Consider the following 23,916-nt stretch of genomic DNA (forward strand, 5'->3'; position numbering starts at 1 on the left):
TTTTTCTTGTCTCCCCCCCCCCCCCCCCACTTCGACACGTCTGTGTCTGTTATACATTACTCTCTCGGCATGGGGAAGAGGAGTGGGGTGAAAAAAAAAAAGCACAAGGATATCATCAGTTCTCACCCAGGCCAGTCGTGTGAAGTGAGGCATGTCTCTCACACTTCCACTCCCCTCGACCGTTCCCGGTGCACAGACACTGGAGCAGGTTACCTCTGGCGTCCGTCTTAGTCCACGTGTCGCCAATACGGTAGGAGCTCAAAGTGTCCTGGTCATTACAACGATCTAGAAAAGATGTGAATAAATCATCATAATCCTGAAGGACAAATACATATTCTTAAAAGGAATCGATATAAGACTCTTTTCATTGAGTATAAACACACAGCAGAGACGGATGTTTGGGATTTGAGAGGCAGCAGTACGCTTCGATACATGTGACGAGCCCAAAAATAACCGGCAGTAATTACATTTTTTTTTGTGGAACTTGTGTGACGCACATTCAGGCATTTGCTAATTTGTTCCTGATGAAAGTGCGGAATGTAACATGACACTACAAAAGAACATGTGTGCACGCTTACCCAACAAAACGACAAAAGACAAAAGACGAGTTTGATAGCGCAGAGTCCAAATAGGAACATTCATGGATCACCAGTGAGCGAGTTCTCGGAATGTCACAAGCAAATTAACTTCAAAATACTGAAAAATGAAGTGAGATCATTCTTTGTATGAGGGTCAGGGGTCTCTTACTTCTGGACGTGCATGTTATGCGGCCACTTCCTTCTCCCATACAGGTGCAGTCCACAACCATCCATCCCTGGTAGGGCTTCTCCCACGTTTCCCCGACAACATAGGATGTCCCCGCAGCGTTGTCATAGCAACGCTCAGCTGCAGGACACACACACACACACCAACTTAGTGTGCGTCATTCACTATCAATATTAATTGTGTTTATTTGATAACACTAATGTAGGGATGCTCTAACCGCTGCAGCGTGATCAGACAACAACGCATCATACAGTCAGTCACAGCCAGTGTGTGCGTGTGTGTAAGTGTTGACTCACCGACAGGCTTGCAGGTCCATTCTCCTTTGCCGTTACCCAGACAGACGCATTCCAGCATGTAGCCTCCTGTCTCGTGAGGTCTCCTCCAGGTGTCTCCGATCTTATACGAGGCTCCGTCCTCATGACAGCGATCTAGTTGGACGGGGGAGTGGGGGGGGGGGTGAGATGCATGCGTGTGTGTCACTTCCACAAAAATGAAAGACTAGCTCTTTCTGTCATCATTTCACCACACAGTTAAACGCAAGCATCTGCACAACAGCACACTTGTGAGACAACCGCGGGGATAAAATGGAGATTAGAAGCATACTGGCATCAGTCTAGCACACCAGGAGATACTTAAGCGGGGTACACGCACATTGACAACTGAGCCAAGTTTGAGCACTTTCCCGAAGGCCCAACTATCGGATGTACCTGAAAGATTTTGTGGTGTGGGGAATGCTACGAGATGTTCTTATCTTGGAGAATTATATCACATTGTCATATTCCGTAATGCGACAAGTGTGAGGAGGGTGTTGGGATATGAACAAATTTCTCCTTGTCACAGTTGTTGCTCAGCACATTATTGGACATTTTGGTGACAAAAAGCTGCCGATGCACCCATTCCTGCTAATTCAGGACGAGCAGTAATGGGGGCATCGTCACTTTGATTTCTATACATTGCTCTGAAATGTCTTTCAGTCTTTTGTTTGCAAATGTTTTGAATGTTGTAGTTTTAATTATGTGAAGCACATTGAGTTACCTTGTGTATGAAATGCACTATATAAATAAAGCTGACTTAGTCGCTCGAGTATACAGTACCACACAATATAAAAGTATTAGTAGAACACATGATGTTGAGTTTTTTTTTTTTTTTTTTTTTAAGTGATGCTGTGTGGGGTACCTAGCAATTTAAAATTTGGTTAAGATGTTAAAAACCGCCGTGTCCGGAATGTGTGGTTCTGTGGTGTGAACGATAATGGCAGCACTTCCTGTGGAAGGGTCCCAACTTACTGGCAATGGTGCAGCTGATTTTCCCCCTGCCAGATCCGATACAAGTACAATCCCAAATCATGCCATCCTTGGGTCTCTCATACGTTTCTCCCACAGTGTAGTATTGCTGGTTGATCTTATCATAGCATCTTTCTTCAGCTGAAAGGGGTGGTGGGGCAGGGGGGGGGGGGACACAAGAGAAGAAGGTGTGTTTGTTTTGTCTCAGGCAGCGAGATAAATAAAGACAGACTCGCTGATAAAATAACACAGCAGGCATACACATGCTGACCCACCTTCAGGCTTGCTTATACACTTAATCCCGGCGACTCCGTTGCAAGTGCACACCAGAGTGCTGCCCAAGTATTGCCGCTCCCACTGGTCGTTAATGCTGTAGAAATGACCGTTCTCTATGCAGCCATCTGGCAGGACACGAGAAGAAAGCAGGTAAAAATAAGGCTGGGTGGCCGCTACAAGCTGGAAGCAATAAGCAGACATGTGAAAAAAGGAAAAAGTCCATCTGTCTACAATGTGAGTGGGGAAAATACGCTCAACTAGTATACAATGACAAACACCGTACCTGAGGCTGTAAAAACAAACTCCTGCGAGTTTAATGACAAAAACCTTTGTGACAACTCAAACCTTCAGTACATTCTGAGATGAAAAACTTTTTTTTACCAGATAAGACTCCTCGTCAGTGAATTTTACCCAAAAATGTGTTGATTTGACTTCATGAGAACCCATGACACACTCATAAATCATTTGTACCTAGGACAACAATATTTATGCAATTAAAGGTCAAACATTTTATTGTTATATAAGACTCTCCATTGTCTGTGAAGTTGACCCGAGCTGTGCTAACTTGACATCAAAAGGACCCCAGACACAGTAATAAATCATTTGCAGCAGGGACAACTACTGTTTTTTCCACTTTTACTCCCCACCGCCCACCAGCGGGTGGCTCTTTGTTCACAATCTCCATCTTTCATTAACACCTCGGGCTCTCTCCAATATTCCACATCATGACTGTTTTTAGAACTTTTTACCTTGGTGAAAAGATAGAACGAACACACCCAAGCATCTACAATAGCAGGATTATGATGATCAAGTAATGTGGTCTGGTCGGTTAAAATGTCACCTGGAGGTAAACGAATCAATTAAGATGGAAGGAAGAAAACCTCAAACTTACCCTGGGACACCGAGGGGACGTGATGCTGGTGTGCCTGTCTTCGTCTCTTGTGGTTCCCCTTGGGCATGCAGTGCACTGCGGTCCCGATGCACAGAGCAACCAGCACCCTGGCGGCTATGCTTCTTCCACACATGCTTTGCAAATGTTGCACTTAAATGTCACCAGAGCAGAAAGTGGGCTCCTGGTGTAATAGAATTCAGCGATCACGGTCTGGCCCTCTCCGGTGCGCGGCCCCAGTGTGCAGGTTAGCAAAGAGTGGGAGTGATTTATCTGACTGGGCATGGCTGAGTCGCAACCGGAGGAAGGAGAGGAGGAGGTTCAACTCAGAGACCGACAACCCACGCATGTTGGGTTGGGGGGGTGGGGGACATTTCCATTGTGGGTGACACAAAATTATTTTTATTAACTCTATTTTACTCTCAGACGGAGGAGAAAACCGTGTTACTCTTTTTCATAGTAGAACCGAGAACTAATTAAAGTTTCAATAAAACAAATGGTTCTTTACAAACCTGAAAAGGTTTTTTAAAATCAAATCTTCTCACACTGACAATTTTCAAGTTGCGGAATCAACACAAATCCATTAATTACGAAAACTTCCCCCCCGAAAAGCAATTTTGCTCACTAGTGAATTTTTGGCCAATGGATTTATTTCTGGTCACGTGATGTCATATTTGTTGCTAGGTAGGAATTAGAGAACGACTGAAGCCCAAAGCCCATGTTTTCTTTTATTAAAGGGGAGGCGGTGTATGTTAAGAGAGTTTTAATGGCAAATAAATGGGATTATGTATAAAAGATGAGCAGAATTATTTTTTTAAATTACGTATTCCTGTAATACATTAAATCACATCCATCCATCCATCCACTTTCCGAACCGCTTACGATTCTTTGGCGAACATATACGACATTGAAGGAATGTTGACGAACTTTGACATGCACGCAACATTTGCTGCCCTTGAAAACACTCGCGGTTGCTCGCCGCTCAGTGTTATAGGGACTTTATGAGCAGTCCTTTGTGGGGGGGGTTTTCCGCAAGTAGAGTTTCTCACATTTAAAAAAATCTGTTTCAATTTTAAACACTGGTATACGTGTCCCCCATTTAATGGGGCATCTGATATGCTGCTTGTATTTTTACTTACAGTATATTTCTGCAGACAGCACATTGCTACGTGATATACGTAGCTCAGTGAAGGACACTGATGCTGTGCAGTTTGTTGGCTTTTAGGATTTACAATCAGTTTACGTCATCCGCAGGAATTGGGTCATATGGCATCAACATCTGGAAGGACCCAAAGTTTGAATATCTGGAAAGCGTTTGCTTATCCTGATCCAAGTTATGGGGAAACTGGAGACCGTACCAGCTGGCTAAAACTGGACAAGTTGCAATGTGAATTAAGCGAGTTTCTTGCGCCGTTCCAGGTCTTCAGAAACAGTATTGAGTTTGGGCCACTTTGCAGGAGCCTAATGATCCTGATGATTTTAATCAAGTGTGTTGGAGGAGGGAGACTTCTAAAAAAAGGCTGGATAGAGGGGCTCTTGAGGACCCGACTTGGACACCCCTGCAATAAACTAATGATATTGTGAAAAACATAGCGGATGTGTGACATCCCTGAAGTAAGGGTCACATTTGTATTAAGAAAATGTTGTGTAATTACTACAAATATTATATTTAGAAAATAGAAATGTTTTCTTGATTATAATTTATACCGCTGTTCACATTTAAGATGATGTGAAATTTGTCTGTGAATATTTTCTTTGTGATTTAAAAAAAAAATAATCGGACGTTGTTGATTGAGTTGTTCCGGGTGGGGACATGTAAGAAGGCGGAACTTGGCTGGTGTCCATCAAACGCAAATCTGGCCAACGCGCGACGTCATCATTTGCGCTTACTTTTCTACCTGCTTGTCCAGGTCAGTAAACAGCAGATAAAGTATCATTACCTCTGTCCTGAAGTTGTATGTGAATGTGTGATTACTTAAGAGGTGTTGGAGTAGTAGTGCTAAATTTAACATGTTTTAAAAACTGCATGGAAATTCGTTTTTTTAATCCGCAAATTTGCTTCGGCGCCATCTTGTGTTCCTTTTAGTACTGTATGCCATTTGACAAGCTTTTTCATTTACAATAGTCTAGGAAATTAATATTGTGAAATGTTTAGGAGAAGACTTCATAAAGTTAAAGAAATACAAATGTACTGAGATTGTTGTTTTGTTTGTATGTGCCGTGTTTAATAAAAACAACCAGGGATGCATCTGGGAGAGAGCAGTTCACGTTGTCGTCATTAACTTCTCCGTTGGATCTGCTTGAACAGGTAAACGTTTTTTTTACTCTGGTTCACCTCGCTAGACCCAGAACACATGTCCTCTGTATCTTTGGTTAATGTTCTGGCACAAGGTAATAGTCCATTTAGACTTCTTTGCAACAAGGCCATTGGGGGAAAAAAAAAATCAGTTGTGTGAACTTAGCCAAAGCGACTTTCGGCCTTTTCCCTGCCACACAGTCTGCACAGCGAGTCACTCGCATGATTTGTTGGGCACAGTTTTTACACCAGTTGGCCTTCCTGCCCAAAAAACAGAGATGTCTGCTTTTGTATTTGACCTCTTCCTTTGTTGCCAAATTAGTTCAAAAAAACAGAGTACAAACCAGCCAGCTATGAAAGGAGCCATCTGTCATCCATCACCAGAGACAAAATAACACATTTAGTCAGATTGAGCCAATGCGGTGCATATAATTTTGATTTAGACTGATCCTCGGCTGACAATCATGCAACAGACAGAATGCATCCAGTTATTAGAACCCAAGTACCAGGCAGAGTGAGGGCCCTCCTGGAATTTCTGAAATAATACTTTTTTGGGGCAAATGAATCACCATTTTCGGTGCCTCAACAGTCCAGAAAAACTCCTCGGTTTTAGTACATACGTGTGTCGTGGTGAAAATGTATTTTCAGGCTCCCTGACACAACTCCTCCAAAGTCACAATGTGATCAGAGTATGGCGTCACAGTTTGACGCTTTGCCACGAAAAAGCGGGCATGAAGACCTGTTCATCGCCACTTGCTTTCAGATGCGTTGTTCGAGGCGAGTATGTGGTCTGCTGGGCGAGCAACATTTTGCTCTTCGCCAATAGACCCATGATGCATTACGGAACGTTTTACTTTTACATGCCACACTGTTATACTCTATTAGAATGATCAACTGCCTGTCGTTTTAGCGCTGTTTAAATCATCAGGTTACTCATGCATAGAAGGGCTAGTTTGCCAGAGAGTTGAAAAGTTTGAAAAGGCTTTCGACTGTCACTCTGGTCCTGCTTTGAATTTGGAACTGCAGGAAGAGTAATTAGGAATAATTTTAGACTGTCACTGGTACATCATTCTTGGTCAATCCCGAACCATTTTTAGCAATGTCATCATTTGGTCATGCTTGGCCCAAACACTCAGGCGTGTTTACAACCATTAAACCGCTGCACTTTTGCATTTCTGAGTGACGATCAAGGTTAAATCCCGGTTTGAAGCCATTCTCTGGGAATTGTATTGCTAGATATGGAGATGAAAACACATTTTTGTGTTTAAAACGGGCCTTTCTTTCAATCACACAGGATGGTGTTGTTTGGAACAATAGTGGAAATCACAGCCAGGGAAAGATGCTTAAGAAATCTTCCGAGTATGTCAACGTTGCCACAAGTGCTGCCTTATTTTGATGTCCTTTGTCCTCCGAAAACCACTGGGCTTGGATTTCAGTGTGTCAACATGGAGTCTACTGAAAAGGCAACGTGTGTGTTTCCACTTTTTGGATGTTTGGTAACAGAAAAAGTGAGGAAAATTTACATTTCTATACGCTTATATATGTTTCTCTGTATTTTGCTGCATTTTTACAATAACAATACAATTTTGTAATAATGTTACGTAACGTAATCTTACCATCAATGGTCCCGGTAACTCGCGTCAACACCATAATAGACATGTAAGAGGTTGAGTAAAACTTACTCAATAGCGAGTGAAAATTGAAAAAGTTGAGAAATTTGGGCAGAGCCGATTACATTCGTTGCTGACGTGGAGAAATCATGAAATGTGTGTATTACACAACGTGCACAAAAAGTCATCCTGAGAAAGCGGAGACGCGGGACAAAAGAGGTCACAGCTGCGAAAATCTGTCGACATTTGCAAAACACGTATTCGTTCAAAATGGCTCTCACTCTCTCTCAGCCGCGCTTCAAATTTTCTAACTCTGCTCTTCCCATTGCAATGCGGCATCATGAAGTACTTGGTCCCTGCACTAGTTCATTGCCCGAACTTTACATATTATTGTGGCTTCCCAGGAGGCTCCTTGCTGGCTTGCACTTTTGCTTACATAATACAACTTTCCAATCTCGTGTTAAAGATAGAAAACAGGGGGAGGGGGGGGAAATGCAAGTTATGTTGCCAAGTTACGCATATGAGAGAGCCAATGAACCCCATGTTCATGATTTAAAGATGACACACTGTATTATTGAAAATGTACTTTTTGAATATCTTGAATGAGCAATTTGCTGAAAAATTTCCCAGATACACCTGCGCCACTTTGCTGTGCAGTTTATAGGCTTGGAGGTACCGTTCGGGGAACAGGATCAGCGGGAATGATGTGGGAGGCCAGCAAAGCTGTCGGAGGAGAAACCAGCTGGGTATTTATATGCAACAGAGTCCATCAAAATCGTCTTGAAAGTCAGCGTGATTTTGGTCTTGGAATATTGACGACAGCATGTCACGGGTATGTTATTAAGAAATCTGGGAACTGTTAGACTTGGGGAAACAAAACCGCCCACGTCTCGTTTAATATTTCTGATGATCAGATCCTGCATGTTTACCAGCTGTCGGCAACAACTAGTAATTTCGCAGAAGACGAAAACTTGCGGCACTTGAGAAACTCGAGTCAACTATTCTTAGTTTTCAGGCAAGAGTCGATGGGGAAAGACCTGAGCACGTTCGTCATTGCTGGTTGGAGGCCAGTCATGCAGATCTTTTGGAGGAAGTGAAAGACGGGGGGGGGAGAAGGAGGAGTCGTAGTGCTCGTAGGGGGGAGGAAAGGTCCTGCGTTTGCGTTGCTTGACCACATGATCAAAAACGTCCCATTCAAATCGTGCAACAGGTACACAGTCTAGCTGTCGCCTCGGTAACCACCGTTTAGTCATATTCTGTCAAGGACCGGGCAAATCTCCTTCCCTGTATTTTTGGATCATTTGAGAAGCAAAATAAATGCATACTGTAACCATAGCATCGCAGCCACTAATAAAATAAAACTGCTCGATAGTGCAGGTGGTGGTATGCATGGTGAGCACGAGTCAAGATGAGGTGTGTGTGGTCTTCACATTTGAAATGACTGTTGACTGCCAACGTGTCCAGAAGACAAAAGAAAGCACGACATGTACTTTCACTCACTGGATCAGTGGACGGCTTTGGGGAATTGTGTGGCCCGAAATAGGCGGCGTGGAAGGAGACAAGTGATGGTTGTAGGAACACAACCTCAGGAAACTTTTGGGGATTGGCCAGGTTCTTTCACACTCGTCGTGCGTGGCCATCGCACATGTCATATCTCATTTCAGAAAGTGCTGAATAGCACCGAACGGTTTCTGAACAGCGTTTCCCCTCCTTCCTTCTCTAAGCTTTCCCCTTCCCTCCCCTCCGGGGGATGAGATCACAAGCTCGAGGGAAGACAAAGTGAGTCGGGTCACACATTGTACTCTTCAAACTTTTCGGGCCTGCATTCATTCATTTTTATCCTTACAAGTGTCTTCGAACCAACACTGGTGTTTATAGCCACTCAAACGTGTTTTATAATATCCTGTAAATCATAACGCAACACGGGAATAATAGTAGTTATTATTCTTTATCGCTTCTGTCGCAATGAGAGTGTTTTTCTGATGGTCCCGTGAGTAACACGATGATAAATCGGGCCACATTTATGGCATAGTTGTTAGTACGTCTGTCTCGGAGTTGAGAAGTTCTGGGTTCAAATCTTGGCTCAAACATCGCTTGGCTTTTCTGCCGGAACCGCGGCTTGCTCCCCTCTTCCAAAAACATTCATGTTTGGTCAATTGACGACTTGAACATTTGTCCCCAAGTCTGAATATGAGCTTCGATCATTGTTTTGTCTCTATTGTCGCGTTCGGGCATAATTTTTGGCCATTTGCTTTGACAACTTGTGCCTGCCAAAGCATGAGGGAACACACAGCCTTTTAACTAATTGGATAAGCAGTCAGTACTTGCAATTTTTACAGATAGGTAGAAAAGTTGTCATGGTTACGCCTCAGTTTTTCTTCTTGGTAAAAGTGTCCGTGTCAGCATTTAAATCTCCTCCCTGAAACTCCGAATGAGTCGTCCGTATTATTCTTTGAACGAAACCTTTTTGCATCAAAGTGACTTATACCGTTTATCAATGACAAAAATGTCAAAACCCAAACCATATGAGGCCCGTTGCAGACAAAACAAACGAAACCATATGCGCATATCTGTAGCGTCAAAGAATAATACACAGCCGTAAGCCGCATTTAATTGAAAAGGCTCCGTAGACTAAGCATCGGCGTTCTCTAAGCAAACATTTCGATTGTTGAGAGCACACTGTGGTCCCCCCCCCCACCCTCTCAAAAAAGTGACAAAGTGGCTTCAGTTTGGATACTTAAGAATGGATCCGCACTTTACTCCATTTTGCTCACTTACTCCCAATTGCAATTCCTCACCCTGACACGACCATAAACAGACAGATGATGTCACCGCCACCACATTTTGCTCTGGCGACAGGCCGTGAATGCACTCGGATGTTCAGCTCCACAGGGAGCCGAAGGGGGGGCTGAAGGTTTGTATTGTTGTGTGGCCAACAGAACCATATGTCCATCGACTTATTTTCCAGTCGTCAAAAAAATCGGCACACGTGTATAGCACAATAAATGGAGTGTTTTCGTTGGGCAACATCTGTCCTGCAGTTACATTGTGAAATCGGTGAGTTTGTGACGCGGGTTTTCTTGGCAACATGTGTTGTTGTTCTTTGCTGTGGGAAAAGAGGCAGTCATTGGATTTGTCATAGTTTTCATTTAAAACCGGGGGTGTTAAAGTCAAAGCTCCTCGGCCAGATCTGGCCCGCCAGAATTCCGCTCAAGCAAATCATGTGCATCGACTTCACGTTTCTTGTTATCTGTAATATTGTTAATTTTTAATGGTTCATTTCATAGTTTCATTTGTAATCAGTTTGTGTTTACAGAAAACACCTTTGATCTTCAAGTTCAGCTCAATGAAAAGGGGAGCAGAAACATCTGTGTTATATTTGTAGGTATTTTGGTACAGTGCGCTCGTGTGTTTTGGAGTTGTCTGTCAGAGAAATGGATGTATGTGATGGAGAAACGGCGACTAGGAATGCAAGTAGCTGTGTGAACGACACACATGATACGTCTTTTTCCCCTCTTCATTGTTGTCGATAAAGGAAACAGCGATTTAGGATACGCCGTTTTGGCCGGTTGAAAAATGTGCGTTGACAGCTCAATGGACAAAGTGGACTTGTGCTTTCAAAGAGATGCACAAGCCAGACAATGACGTGGTGGGCCTGACTTACAAGTATTCATCATACTCATTTGCACTTGTATATGTGCCGAAGGGGCAACATCAAAAACTTTGGAGCCATTTTCTTCCTGCTCTGTGAAACTGAGTGAAGCTTTTTTTTCCTGGATCAAATTATCTTTTTTTTTTCTTTTTTTTTTATGTTTCCAAAAGATTAACATAATAATCCTTCATATTCACATGTGAGGATAATATTTGGATTTATGACGTCTTGATGATCAAATTGATGCTATATATCGCCTATTTTTCATTGTGAAGCAATAGAAGTCTTTTGCTTGTTTTGATTGAGATCACAGTTTCCATGGTTACCCCATTACTCCGCGAAGGAACTCTGGAGTCATGATTTCAAATGACAGAGCAAAGTCTACGAGGGAGAAAGAAGGCAGGCCTTTTTCCACATCATGCGCGCAAGTATGGGGTCATTTTAACATCCTCAACATTCATTGAGAAGTCGGAACACAAGATTTTCTTCTGTGTGGAAAAAAAGTATTGTACAGTGGAACCTCAAATTACAAACGTCTCTTGTCTCTGAAGAATTCAGGTTATGCACAAAATTTTCGTTGAAAATTTACCTTTATTCATGTCCTATTTTGGGTAGACAGAATGTTCTTGGCACGGACAAGCGGATGGATCTACTGTATGTTGTGCTTCTTCTCGGGTTGCGTCACCGTCATTGGCAACGTGCATCACACGTGGCTGTAAAACTGAAGTCTAATTGTATCCGGCAGCCGTTGCACGGGGTGGTGGACGTTCTGCCTCCACGCCCTCGATCATCTCATCGAAAATCCAAATCATGGCAAACTATTGCAATTCTGTGACAAAATATAGTCAGGCTGTGGCATGTCTGCCATAATTGTAGAATGTATCGGCGTAGGGGAGAGAACATACTAGCAGGAAGAATGGAAATCTATTGAAAGGTTGAGGAGAAGAGATGGAAATTCATCATTCGTTGTCCTTGAACATGGCCGAGCCGCTTAGATTCCAAAGCGCTGAAGTCTTTGTTGGGGGTTACGTTTCCTGCCCCATGACAGTAATGACGCCAATGTGTGTGTTCGCTAAAAAGAGAGGTCAAATAAGCGTCTGTGTGCCTTTCATATATGTGTGTGTATGTGTGTGTGGGTGTGTGGGTGGAGGGCTACAAGATTAGAAGCTACCTGGCCACTGACCCAACACTGATAAATCAGGTCAGTTCTTTTGATGCAGTGCGGCGACCTGCCCCCAAATATCTTTTCTACTTCCAACACAGAGCAAGCGGTTCCACTCAAAGCATCCAGACGGCTCTTTATGAACCTGCCTCATAATATATGAGCAGAAAGAGGACGGGATGAACGCGTCATCTCAAGTGAGTCGCTGGAGGGTCAAGCTTTGATCATTTACCTCACTTTAGTTGACCTCCAACCTTCATTTTTTACCATCAAGTGCTTTATTTGGAAAAAGTTTGTGTTTTCTTCTCGTTATTCAAAAGTTTCATTCATGCAAGTATCGGTTCCCTTAGCAGCCCGAGACAAACACGACCATGACACGGTTGAAAATCCAGGGGTAGTGTGTCACATTACCAATGGCCCAATGATTAAAAGAATGATTCACCACTTTGTAACATGTTCCTTTCGACCGCTCCACTTTTCCCACCATAGATGGATATCGTCGTCTGCACCGGTCCAGGCTTGGAGGGGCCGGACTGACTGTTGGCCTGCCCCCCGGCTCTCCGCCATAATCAAATTGTTTTGTGAGACAACACGTATCCACTGTAAAATGAGCCTCATTCCAAACAAACGCCTCACTCTCCTGACCAGCTATGCTAGCTCTCTCGCTCTCTCTCTCTCACACACACACACACACACACACACACACATTGGTCGTCGAAGTCTTGATGTTGCAAACCGTGGCAGTTGAAAGAGTTAATCAAAATATTATTTCCTTCACGAATAGCGGCATATGCTTTAAATAGACTGTAAATGCGAAGCCCCGTTATGTCCGACACACTCTTGCGTAAATCATTGGGAATCATAAACACTTGCCTTTGCTTCCAACGAAATCACATAAATGTCAGGATGGCCGGTGAGATAATGCGGTGGTCTCGTTATACACAACACCTTCCACTGGAAACATAAACACGAGCATATGTTTGGGGCCTTTACTGGTTACGGGGACACCATGGCTCCATTTCCTCCGATGTTTTTCCAGCTAGGTGTGGGAACCATGAGAGGCGAAACATATGGCGAAAACCTCGTGACTCCCCGAAAATAGAAATACTGTACCTGTAAGCCACAGGTGTCAAATTCAAGGCCCGGGGGCCAGATCTGGCCCGCCACCTCATTTTATGTGACCCGCGAAAGTAAATCAAGTATGTCAAGTTCCATGATGCTTGCTAAAGTCTGAGCCAACATTTCAAATTGTCATATGCAATCCACAATAAGTCATTATTCTTGACTTCTGATTTTGAAACTAGTTATTCATCAATTTATTGTGCGGTGTGTATGTAATATGTGGAGCGGATTAAACATTTATCTGATTTCCCAAAATTCATAACGGCTCTCCAAGGGGAACCGTAACTGCAATGTGGCCCGTGACAACAATGAGTTTGACACCCCTGCTGTAAGCAGTGGAACCGTACTCCCACAAAGGCATCTTGTCATGCTTATCCGTTGTACTGACGAATGCCCACTTGTATTATTTTTGGAACATCGTGTCACATTTCTGACATTTTTTATTTTGCCAGGCTCCCAATTCTGCTGAGATGCTCATAAGTGGACGATACATACCCATAAGATCTATTTCCAACTACCGGTTTCGCCTTTTAATGAGAGCATCTGACAGTTCCTCAATCCTAATCTGACCTGGTTCAGTATGTTTTTTTTAAAAAATTTTTTCATCCAGTCTTTTCAAAAGTGAAAACAGACCCATTTTGAAGAGATGGATTTCCTCCAAGTACGCCGGCAGCCCACATACAAGCAAGTTAGGTGAATTGAAGACGTGTTCTGCATTTGTCTTTGTTCCTCTTTAGGTTCCCACCCACTCTCTTTCCTTCTTTTATCTCCTTTGCAATCATTCTCATCCTGCCCGTTTCCCAGATGACCGAGGTCGACGTGACAAGCCTTGTTTTCGATGGTTCCGCTGTCCTCTAATGAAGATGGACAGTTAATAGCTCAGTGACCTTAATCCACGTGCTTGCAAAGGAGGTTTTCGTCTCTTCGGTAAAATCAACTTAAAGTAGCGGCATGACTAATTTGGCTTGCCTTATCTGGCGTTTTCAATCGACCCCATTTTCCAGGCTCCCCTTTGCCCTCTCTCTCACTCACTATCTCTCGTGTAAACAAGCAAAATGAAACATTTCCGCAGCCCAAACATGATGTCCTCTGAATGTAATCCAAAAGTGATTCATTCGCCACAATTAGATCAATGCATGTTTTTACTTTTAATTTATGTGGTCGCTTTTTATGGGGGGGCACATGCTAGGTATATAGAAACTCTTAGCGGCTTGTTCCTGCCATTATTTCATCGTCATCATCCATTTGAAACTTATCACATGTTCACTGAAAAGGCTTTCATGGGAGCACAACTTGAAATTGTCGTTCTGACATATGAATAGGAATGCATGAATTACATTCTAAGTCACAAAAAAGTCATATACGTAGCGGCTAAAGCCGTGCACTCGTGTGCATAAAGTGGATGCAGCTAATGTTCTGTAATTGCCCCTAATGAGTATAATTGACCTGAAATCTTCACAGGACTCCATCTGAAGACGCAAGCTAGCAGATGCAAAATAAAATGGAAGATACTGCCAATGATTCAACTTCCCACCGGGCCAGTAAAGAAGGGAAAATGTTGACATGAATGACCCCGTAAAATAAAAAAAAACCCACAAATTTTTGTCAAAATAATTTCAGTCAAATGTATATGGACAACAGAAACACTCAGGACGAAATGAATTCATTCTCATTTTAAACTTGCAACATTTATCATGAATGTAAGTAGAATGGATCAGCCAATTCCTGTATTTGATTTAATAAAAATGACTAATGTACCGATAACAATTTTATTTTACAAGTACACGATACACCAGCTTAAACAATTATTTTGAGATAATTGAATTTGAAAAATGAAAAAAACACAAACTGCAAAATTAATGAAACAAATCATCTGAGACTCTTGGTCATGTACCGTAAATGCTCAGTGGGCCAGATTAAAAGAACAGGCTGTTAAAAAAAAAAAAAAAAATCATTCATGCAAACAACCATCTTTTTCTTTTAAAATCAAGTTTTACAAACTTTCTGCCTGTGTTGTCATCCACCTTGGCAACTCTCGTGTATTACCAAAGTCAAAAATAAGATGAGAACGTTGGGCTTTCCCATTTTGTCAGAACAGGAAGTTTGCCAGACAATCTGTATCTCTCTCTCGCTCGCTCTCTCACATTCTCTCATATTCTCTCTGCCTTATCCCATGTCATCCTGCGCCACATCCTCTGTTCTCACCTCCTACGTCTCTTCTCTCCTTTCGTATCATGCTCTCATATTCGACCATCGAATTACAATCTGCCTTTTAGCAATAATGCAAAAACGTTAGCGTACAGTCAGCGCTCTGTGCGGGAGTCCAACTTGAAGTCAGGGGGCGACTGTGGGGAGGGACCATGAGACAGTCACGGTTCGTTTGTGACGCGAAAGGCTTTCTGAATCACGGGCCAGGAATAACAAAGCAAAGACTCTCTCACTGTGTTGCCTTAAACACTCCGATCCCACCGTGGGTCATCACAGGGTGTATGGGGGGGGGGTTCTGTAATACACACTTGAGTTCACATCGGAAAGCCAGAGAGGATGGCCTTAGTATTAAAAATAAAACAAATTAATTAATTAATCGTGGATCGACCTCAGCATGTCTTCATAAATACTTAAAGTACTTCCTGTGTTGGAAAGGAAATGTGTTCCTAGGGAATACAAGTGCAAAACGCTCCCATGCCTGTGATTATGATCCATTCTGCTGTGGTTTAAAAAGGGGAGCGCCAAAAATAACAACATGGCAAGGATGCTCCTCACTTTTAGCTCGGGGAGAATTAGAATTCAAAGCAGGCAAATGAGTAGTACTGGTCTCGCGCTCTGTCATTAGCGCGTGCCGCACCTTTTTCTTGGTACCAGCACGTGTTTAATGCTTATGCAGACAGTTACTGTTGTCGTGGTGTTTTTCAAACATATTTACTCGTAATATGACATTTTGTTTCTGCAGAGGCGTAAAAGTACGCCACAGGGCATGAGCTCACTGACCGTCGCCGCACATATTCTTTTTCTGTTTGATTACTTGACAGTGAAGGGCAGCGTTTTGTCGCCATCTCGAAGCATCTTGCTGTCAAGAAAGTGTGTTGGAGTGAGTTGAGGAGTTCCAGTTAGATGTAAGTCATGCTTTGCTGCCATCTTGTGTAGGGATAGGTCGCTTATTGGCATGGCCCTTTTGGGGGGGGAGACTGACAGCCGGTAAGATTCAAAGGGGAATCTGAAAACTTCTTCATTAAACATAAAAAAAGACATTTCAAGACAGTTAAGAGCTTTTTTGGGGGGGGTGGGGGGTGAATATTGTCCCTTTTACCGAAAATGAATATCGGCTCCAATTATTGGTTATCGACCTCCATTACTACAAATAATTGGTATTAATTGGTCTCTAATCTTGTAGCCTCATTAGGCAATTCCAAACTTTTCATGGCCGCGTGTCAATCACTCGCAGATTTGCACGCTTTGAGGCAGGGCACGCTCACTATTGTCTCAGTGTTTTGATTCCGAGACAAATATTTCCTGTAATTATGACTCCTGCGGTAATAATAGATTGCAGCAAGTTACAAGTTGCCCAAATGTTTGTCGTACATCACTATAGGAACAGAACTTTGTCATCAACTGAGGTCTTGATTTTTTGTTGTTGTTGTTGTGACTTCACCAGGCTACTCTCCATATAGCACACGGAGGCAAAACCAACACAATTTCCAAAACCACTGTGGCAAGTGGTTCACACATCATCGTGAGACAGGCTCATAAAACCACTGAATGAACGTCAGATAAGGAGACATGCAGGAAGTTGGGCAAACACGTAACCCCCCCGCACCCCCGGCCCCTCCCCCATCATTTGACCTTGTGAGGGTATTGCAGCTGTTTTACGATGACTTCATAACCGTGGAAAGCCACTATTTGTCATGTCTGCATGTGTTCAACCCGCCAGAGTAGATTTTTGGATGGTGAGTCACAGAAAATGGAGACTGTACAGTCAGGCAGATACATATACCCCCCCCCCCCACACACACACACACCTCCGATTCCCTCAGGCCAAAATTCGCCCCCTTGATGTACTCATTCACACACAGACATACGGTGGGTAAAACATCACATTAGCGTCTGATGGTTGGAAGTCGTGCGTGCAAAATGTGTGTGACTGTCCTCTTCGATAGACTTTAACGTTTACAATTCAGTATGACTGCTCTCCATGTCAGTTTGCTGACATCACTTCCGGTGGACAGTCTATTCTTTGTCATCCCAACCAAATTACAAGTTTCACGCCATTAGTTCAGAACCCAAAAAGCAAATGGGTGGTTAATTCATTGTAATTTATTAGACACTACAATTAAAATGACTGGGGTGCCCCCCCCCCGGCCCGCAAATCTACGAATGAGCTAGCACAAGGGGAAGTAAAATACAATCAAGCAGACACAAATGAAAAGGTTGAAGAGTATCAGAAATATATGGCTGTGAGTATTGTTTAATTTTCTGTGCTGCTGCACCTTTTATATTCAGATATCTGTTTCTTACAGCATTCTATTACCACCACATGGACGCCATTCATAAGACCATCTTTTGTTCGTATTAAGTTAGGCGGACTGTATTGAGAAAAAGCTGTGTTATTGTTTTGAATACAGATAGCATGATTCTCTTTGTTTTATGTTTAGTTTGACATTAAATTAGATGGGCAACTTGAAGCCTCTTTTTTAATATATTTAGTGTTTTTTGGGGGGGTGGGTGATTATAAGTGGTACTGAATCATCGTGTCTGACTTGGAAAAGTAGACAGCAAGGAGGACGAGATGAAGAGAGCAACAAGCGTGGTGCCCTAATCAAAGATTGCAGCATTGTTGGCGTCCTATCAGCACCATGGAAACAGCACGCACAAACATTCAGGTGAAGGCTGATCTCTGTTGTCCCAACACTTGGATGACAAGATTGGAGAACATCCTTCCAGGCGCTGAAGTGACTGTTGGAATGTTGAGGGAAGCGTTGGCCTTCAAAGTCGAGTGAGGTCACTCAAACACCCGCAGCAACAGCAACATTTGGACGCTCCGTATCCTTTGAGGCAGGGTTTTTCTTCAGTGGCACGTCATTATCTCCCGGTTCTTGCTTTTTAATTCATGACTTGCCAACCAAATACATGGCAGGATTCCCGTTCAGTAGTGCCGTGTGACTCTCCCTTCAGGTGCTTGAACTAATCACTCCACACGTCATTTATCAAAAAGGATGACAGTCTCTGCATTTTCACTGGCATCAGGATCGGAATGTTTTCCCTCTCATCCTCCCTAAAAGGCTGAATACCTCATTTGTGATACGCGAGTTTTTAAAGCCTCTACATCAGCGTTTAGCCAAGTCCTGTCCTATTCCAGCCTGTTTTAGAAGTCTCCCTTCTCCAACACGCTCGATTCAATTGATTGGGATCATTAATCAGACTTCTGCAATGCTTGCCGGTGATCATTTGAGTCAGGACCAGACTTTTTTTTTTCGGGATGGGGGTGTTGGGGTTATTGAAAAGCCAGATGTATGTAATAAAATACATTCATTGTGTGGATAATCCACCGGGGGGGAGCATAATTACAGTAATTTATTCTTCGGGACAGAGCAGTGTTTCCCAATCTTTTTGGAGCCCAGGCACCCTTTTTACAGTACAGTACTTCTCATGGTACTCCCACAAATATCAAAATCTTTTTTTGTCTTTCCACAGTCCAGTCCAGTCATTGATGAGCTCTTGGTGTTTAAAAAAAAAAAAAAAAAAAAGGAGGCCAGAGCAAGTGGGGGAGTTGGTGTGAGCCGGCATTGGGAGGTGTGGGGGAGGAGCTTCCCACTGTGATGAAGTGAGGTACCTAGGGGGGAACATGAGAGGGGGCGGGGTGCCCTCTGACACGACCTCGTCACATGAGAGCGGGAGCGCGGAAGGCCGCTGACAGCACACCAGGTTAAGGTAAGACTTGCTCGTTTAGGGATTTCATTCACCTCAATGCTGGTTTACGATTAGCATGTATTCGCGTTGTTACAGGGAAAGAAGGATTAGATGGAGAAAAAGAAGCAATAATCACCGTCGTAAAGGCAGTTTGTTTGGTACATGATGAAAGAGAGCAAGTATTCTAGAAATTCACCTGGACAATGTGCTGTCACTAAGCGACATTTCAGCACGTGACTGACACCTTTCACGGCTCTCTCTCTCTATATCTCTCGCTCTCTCACTTTCTCTCACACAATATCACACATACATGTTCAGCCACATGAAGACTGAATGTATTTCACATCGATGCGCTGTTGCTGCCCATACTTGATGTTTTATCTTCAACAAGGCGCTCCTTTCATATTGTAATCAACACAAACTGATTTTAGGGGAAAATGTGTGATGAGTCATCAACAAAACGATCAGGTAACAGTGTTGTCACCATGGTTGGGTACAAGGCTCCTTCAGTATAATTTTAACAAATGAAACCAACATCTTTATTCTTTATTGTTAAACTTTACTCTTTTTTTTTTTTTTTAAATAGCAACAAAAACACAACATGCTAATGACGAATATGAGCATATCTGAACACGGATGACCGCTGATACTGCTCCATGTGACTTCATTCGCACTGAAGTCTACATTTTAAGTTACTTTGAATATTTTCAATAAACAAGTCAAATATATTTCACTCTCACTATTTTCACCGTAATACTGTAGGTTACTTGTGCCTTATACAATATCAGAGGTGAAATGACACTTTTGGTGAATATTAACAAGACTGAGAAATGATGCCCAAACAAGCGGTGACATTTTTCTTCTTTATTTAGTGCTGCACTTCCCTCAAGTGTTCATGATTGGGAGTGTTTTGAGATAATCCCATTCGGTATTTCTTCACGATTTCTAAGGTTTACTCTCTTGCACAATACACGTTTAAATATGATGCAATGAGATTTGGACACAGTTGTTGAAGAAAAGTGTATTTTGTCTTTTTGGCAGGTTATGTCTCTGTCAGGAGGGTGCAAGTAGTCCTGAGAAAATGAGCATTTGCAACCGGTGAGTGAACAACGACCACTTTTTAAAACTCATTTTTTTGAAATGATAGTTATTGCTCTACCATTATAAATATATGGCTTGATGATTATTTTCAGAAAAAAATGATTTTTGCCTCAGTATGGTGGCTTATTATGCTGGAAGTTTACCTACATCAGTCCTTCTTTACGTTTTTCCACCAGTTAGGCGACCACTTTAAAAAATCTTTGATCTTTCAAACATTCGTGCAAACAAAAAACACAGAGTGACTTTTTTGAGCTGAAAAATTGTTGAACAAATCAATGTCTCAAAGAATGTTGATTTATTCATGATGTATTGTTCGGTGTGTGTTTTTTTAAAACATGTTTTTATGATTATTTAGTTTGAAAAGTATTTTGTGTTGTGATTTAAATTGACATTTATTTTTGGTTTCCCGAACACTTTAAACCACAGACAACATGACCCTGTCTCTGCTAGCCTGGCAGCAAAAATTCTGAACTTTTGGAGATTCTCCAATTTCTTTGAAAATAATATTTGTAGGACATTTATTGAAATACCCTAGCATGGATTTCAAGTTTCAAGTTTGTCATCATGTGATGTAGGACAGGGGCCTGCTGGGGGTTGTTTCTAATGTTGCATCCCACAGAGAGGGGGGGCAGTGTGCCGAGATGGCCATGGTATGCCTCACAGACTTTGAGGAATACGCCAAGGAGCACCTGTCCAAGGCCACGTGGGACTACTACGCTGCCGGAGCCGACGAGTGCTGCACCCGAGATGACAACCTGTTGGCCTTCAAGCGGTACCGAAACCTTGGCTACGGGCCTCACTAGAATAAGGAGTGTTTCTCAGCAGCCCTTATCAATTCTTATGTTCGCGTTGTCTCCGTGTGCAGGATCCGCCTGAGACCTCGCATCCTGCGCGACGTGTCGGTGAGCGACACCCGGACTACGGTGCAGGGTGCAGAGATCAGCTTCCCGGTGGGCATCGCGCCGACTGCCTTCCATTGTCTGGCGTGGCACGAGGGTGAGATGGCCACAGCGAGAGGTGAGTCACGCTTTTTTTTTTTTTTTAAATACATTTTTTAAAACACTGTCTGAGGCCTTTAGCATTAGGCGATATTCATATGTATGAACTGCAGATTTTCACCACTAGGTGGCAGCATATGATCGCAATCATTACCTTTGTTGAGTGGCTGCTGTTTTTAATGCTTGCTCGAAAGCCTTTTTCACAACCTTGAATCTTGTTTCAAAGCAAACCCTGACTAGAAACCATAATGCAACGCTAATTTCAAACCTTAACCCTGGCCGGATGGGGTTGGAGTTAAAGTTAGTTATACTTGGTGAGGTTTGCTTAGAACTAACTACAAAGAGTAATTGGGCATTGTATTTCCTCCACTATACAGCCACCGAGGCACTAAACACATGCTACATCACCAGCACGTACTCCACCTGCTCGGTGGAGGAGATTGTGGCGGCGGCGCCTAACGGCTACCGCTGGTTTCAGCTCTACGTGTACCGTGACCGCAAGCTGTCGGAGCAGATCGTGCACCGCGTGGAGGCGCTGGGCTTCAAGGCCCTGGTGCTCACCGTGGACGTGCCGTACACGGGCAAACGGCGCAACGACATCCGCAACCAGTTCAAGCTGCCGCCGCATCTCAAGGTCAAGAACTTTGATGGCGCCTTTCAGGTGAATGGGCGGTGCATTTTCCAGCGAGGATGAATGTGTATGCGTCAGAGTGATTCCACAAGAGTTTGACACTGTATCCCACAATCTGAGCGCTGCGCCTAATAATGTGTAGCGTGAGTGTAGATTGAAATGACAAGTGTGGGACTAAAAACAAAATCTATACCTATCAGGAGGTGGCCGGACCGGAGGAGTACGGGATCCCGGCCAACACTTTGGACCCGTCTGTTAGCTGGAAGGACATTTACTGGCTGCAGTCCATCACGCGGCTGCCAATCATCATCAAGGGCATCCTGACCAAGGAGGACGCCGAGCTGGCGGTGGAGCACGGCGTGCAGGGCATCATCGTGTCCAACCACGGTGGAAGACAACTGGACGGCGGCCCGGCCTCAGTAAGATGTATTCATGATTGTTTTTTTTTTTTTTTTTTTTTTTTAATTATTATTATTCATTCATCCCAGCAAATATTTCAGAATTTGAACCATTATTGTCATTGCAGCGTACAACAAAATGGGGAATATCCATTGTAATATGAATCAATCATAAACAATTTTACATATACCTTGTGAACATTTTTAATCAATTTACTGATTAATGATGATGGAATTGAGATTTTATTCAAATGGACTATGTTACACGCACATTTGACTTTTTGTAAGATAGAAATAAGAAATGGTGTTCCCCTTGAGTACAAAAGTTTGCCCACCTGATCTCACACCGTAAACTGAGCTATCACGCCGCCTTGTTCAAAGAGTCTCTGTCACGTGCTTTTCTCATGTAGTGGTGCACGCCTGAGGCAAGGCGACCTCGGCAAAATAGTCGCTCGGATCCGGGTTTTCCACCATGTGGCCAAATCACTACTTGAGGAACTTTTCAGGAGCGTATAAATACAGAGCTGTTTGGTTGCCGTGTCTACAGATCGACGCCCTGTCTGAGATCGTGGACACGGTCCAGGGCCGCATCGAGATCTACCTGGACGGGGGCATCCGCACGGGCAGCGATGTGCTGAAGGCGTTGGCCTTGGGGGCCAGGTGTGTGTTCATTGGCCGCCCGGCAGTGTGGGGCCTTGCATACAAGGTACGTCATTTGGTGTGTGTGTGTGCGTGCGCGTCTGTGTGCGTGTGTCCTTCAATGCTGTGAAATCCCTTCCACTCGTATCATGACCCACTGAAGATAAATCTCCTATCAGTCTCGGTGACAGATTATTTTGATGTCTATTTGGTGGCAGTAGGGGGCACCGTGAGCTGGATTATGTTTGCTTGTGGCCATGGCGGTTACATAGTAACATGAAGTACAAGTGCAATGACAAAAATGCATGTATTATAGTTATATGAAATGATTATTATGAAGGCAAAACCTTTTTAACAGATAATCTCAAAAAGTTCAATACGGCAGACGTATAATGAAAACAATGTTAGAAATGCCGAGATGTTTTTTTAAAAATAAATGCATTTATATGAATACAGTATTAAACATGTAATTATTTAGAAATTTTTCTAAATAAAAACTAATTTTAAAAAATTTCACCAAAAGATATTTTGGTGAAATTCCTAACCGGTGCAGTATTTATGGACCAAAGATTTGCTATTGTGTTGTAGGACTCCGCTGTTCCAGATTATGGGCTATTCCTTAATTTTTCGTCTCTCATCTTTTCAGGGGGAGGAAGGCGTGAGGGAGGTGCTGCAAATTCTAAACGACGAGTTCCGCCTCTCCATGGCTTTATCGGGTGAGTGGAAACAACCGGTCTGAATGACAACCGCCATCATCGTTCCGCTGTGGAAAGCCTCCGTTTTGTTGCTGCAGGTTGCCGGAATGTGGCGGAAATCAACAGGAACCTCATCCAGTTTTCCAAACTGTGACCCACCTGCGGAAAGCAGGGAGACATTTGTCATGGAGCCAACACTTGTTTTGACTGTTTCCAACACAGAAAGGAGAAGAACAAACTCTACCTTTGAGCTTCACTCAACTCAAATCAACTCGACTGTATTTAGAGAGCACAACCAACGCCTTAGACAAAGTGCTGTACATGGAGCAAAAATAATTCAGACAACAACAAACAAAACAATAACCAAGACAGTAGAAAGCACAAAAATAGTCAAACCAAAAATCAAGCTACTTATAAATTCATTTTATTTACCCTGGAGCTTTTCTAAATATGCTACTAAATATGCAAAAATGTCTTACCCCACCTTCTGCTCTG

The 23,916-nt window shown here is 43.1% G+C and overlaps 2 protein-coding genes across 6 annotated transcripts in view; one reads left to right on the forward strand and one right to left on the reverse strand.

The window, feature by feature from the left end:
• The window catches only part of fn1a (fibronectin 1a), a 25,306-nt gene extending 21,830 nt beyond the window's left edge, over window positions 1–3,476 (reverse strand). The window contains exons 1-6 of the mRNA XM_019880331.1: window positions 3,217–3,476; window positions 2,324–2,449; window positions 2,052–2,189; window positions 1,062–1,193; window positions 748–885; window positions 127–285 (exon numbers count right to left, since the gene is read on the reverse strand). Coding sequence (XP_019735890.1) covers window positions 127–285; window positions 748–885; window positions 1,062–1,193; window positions 2,052–2,189; window positions 2,324–2,449; window positions 3,217–3,349 — 826 coding nt within the window. The 5' untranslated portion in view covers window positions 3,350–3,476. The remainder of the gene's footprint in view (window positions 1–126; window positions 286–747; window positions 886–1,061; window positions 1,194–2,051; window positions 2,190–2,323; window positions 2,450–3,216) is intronic.
• Window positions 3,477–5,001: 1,525 nt separating this feature from the next.
• Window positions 5,002–23,754, forward strand: hao2 (hydroxyacid oxidase 2 (long chain)). 5 transcript variants are annotated; one of them, XM_019880356.1, is made up of 12 exons: window positions 5,003–5,123; window positions 5,455–5,521; window positions 17,570–17,614; window positions 18,744–18,980; window positions 20,001–20,057; window positions 20,680–20,832; window positions 20,926–21,077; window positions 21,436–21,719; window positions 21,890–22,108; window positions 22,635–22,793; window positions 23,373–23,442; window positions 23,520–23,754. In XM_019880356.1, the coding sequence occupies exons 5-12, from the start codon at window positions 20,041–20,043 to the stop codon at window positions 23,573–23,575; spliced, it is 1,110 nt and encodes a 369-aa protein (XP_019735915.1). In that variant the 5' UTR covers window positions 5,003–5,123; window positions 5,455–5,521; window positions 17,570–17,614; window positions 18,744–18,980; window positions 20,001–20,040; the 3' UTR covers window positions 23,576–23,754. The 5 variants fall into 5 exon arrangements, with proteins under 5 accessions (XP_019735944.1, XP_019735915.1, XP_019735941.1 ...); XM_019880382.1 differs by having other exon boundaries at window positions 20,017–20,057; XM_019880385.1 differs by lacking the exon at window positions 23,520–23,754 and having other exon boundaries at window positions 5,002–5,123; window positions 20,002–20,057; window positions 23,373–23,468.
• Window positions 23,755–23,916: the final 162 nt, after the last annotated feature.

The sequence above is a fragment of the Hippocampus comes genome, unplaced genomic scaffold (genome assembly GCF_001891065.2).
Source record: "Hippocampus comes isolate QL1 unplaced genomic scaffold, H_comes_QL1_v1.1 scaffold214, whole genome shotgun sequence".
Taxonomy (NCBI): domain Eukaryota; kingdom Metazoa; phylum Chordata; class Actinopteri; order Syngnathiformes; family Syngnathidae; genus Hippocampus; species Hippocampus comes.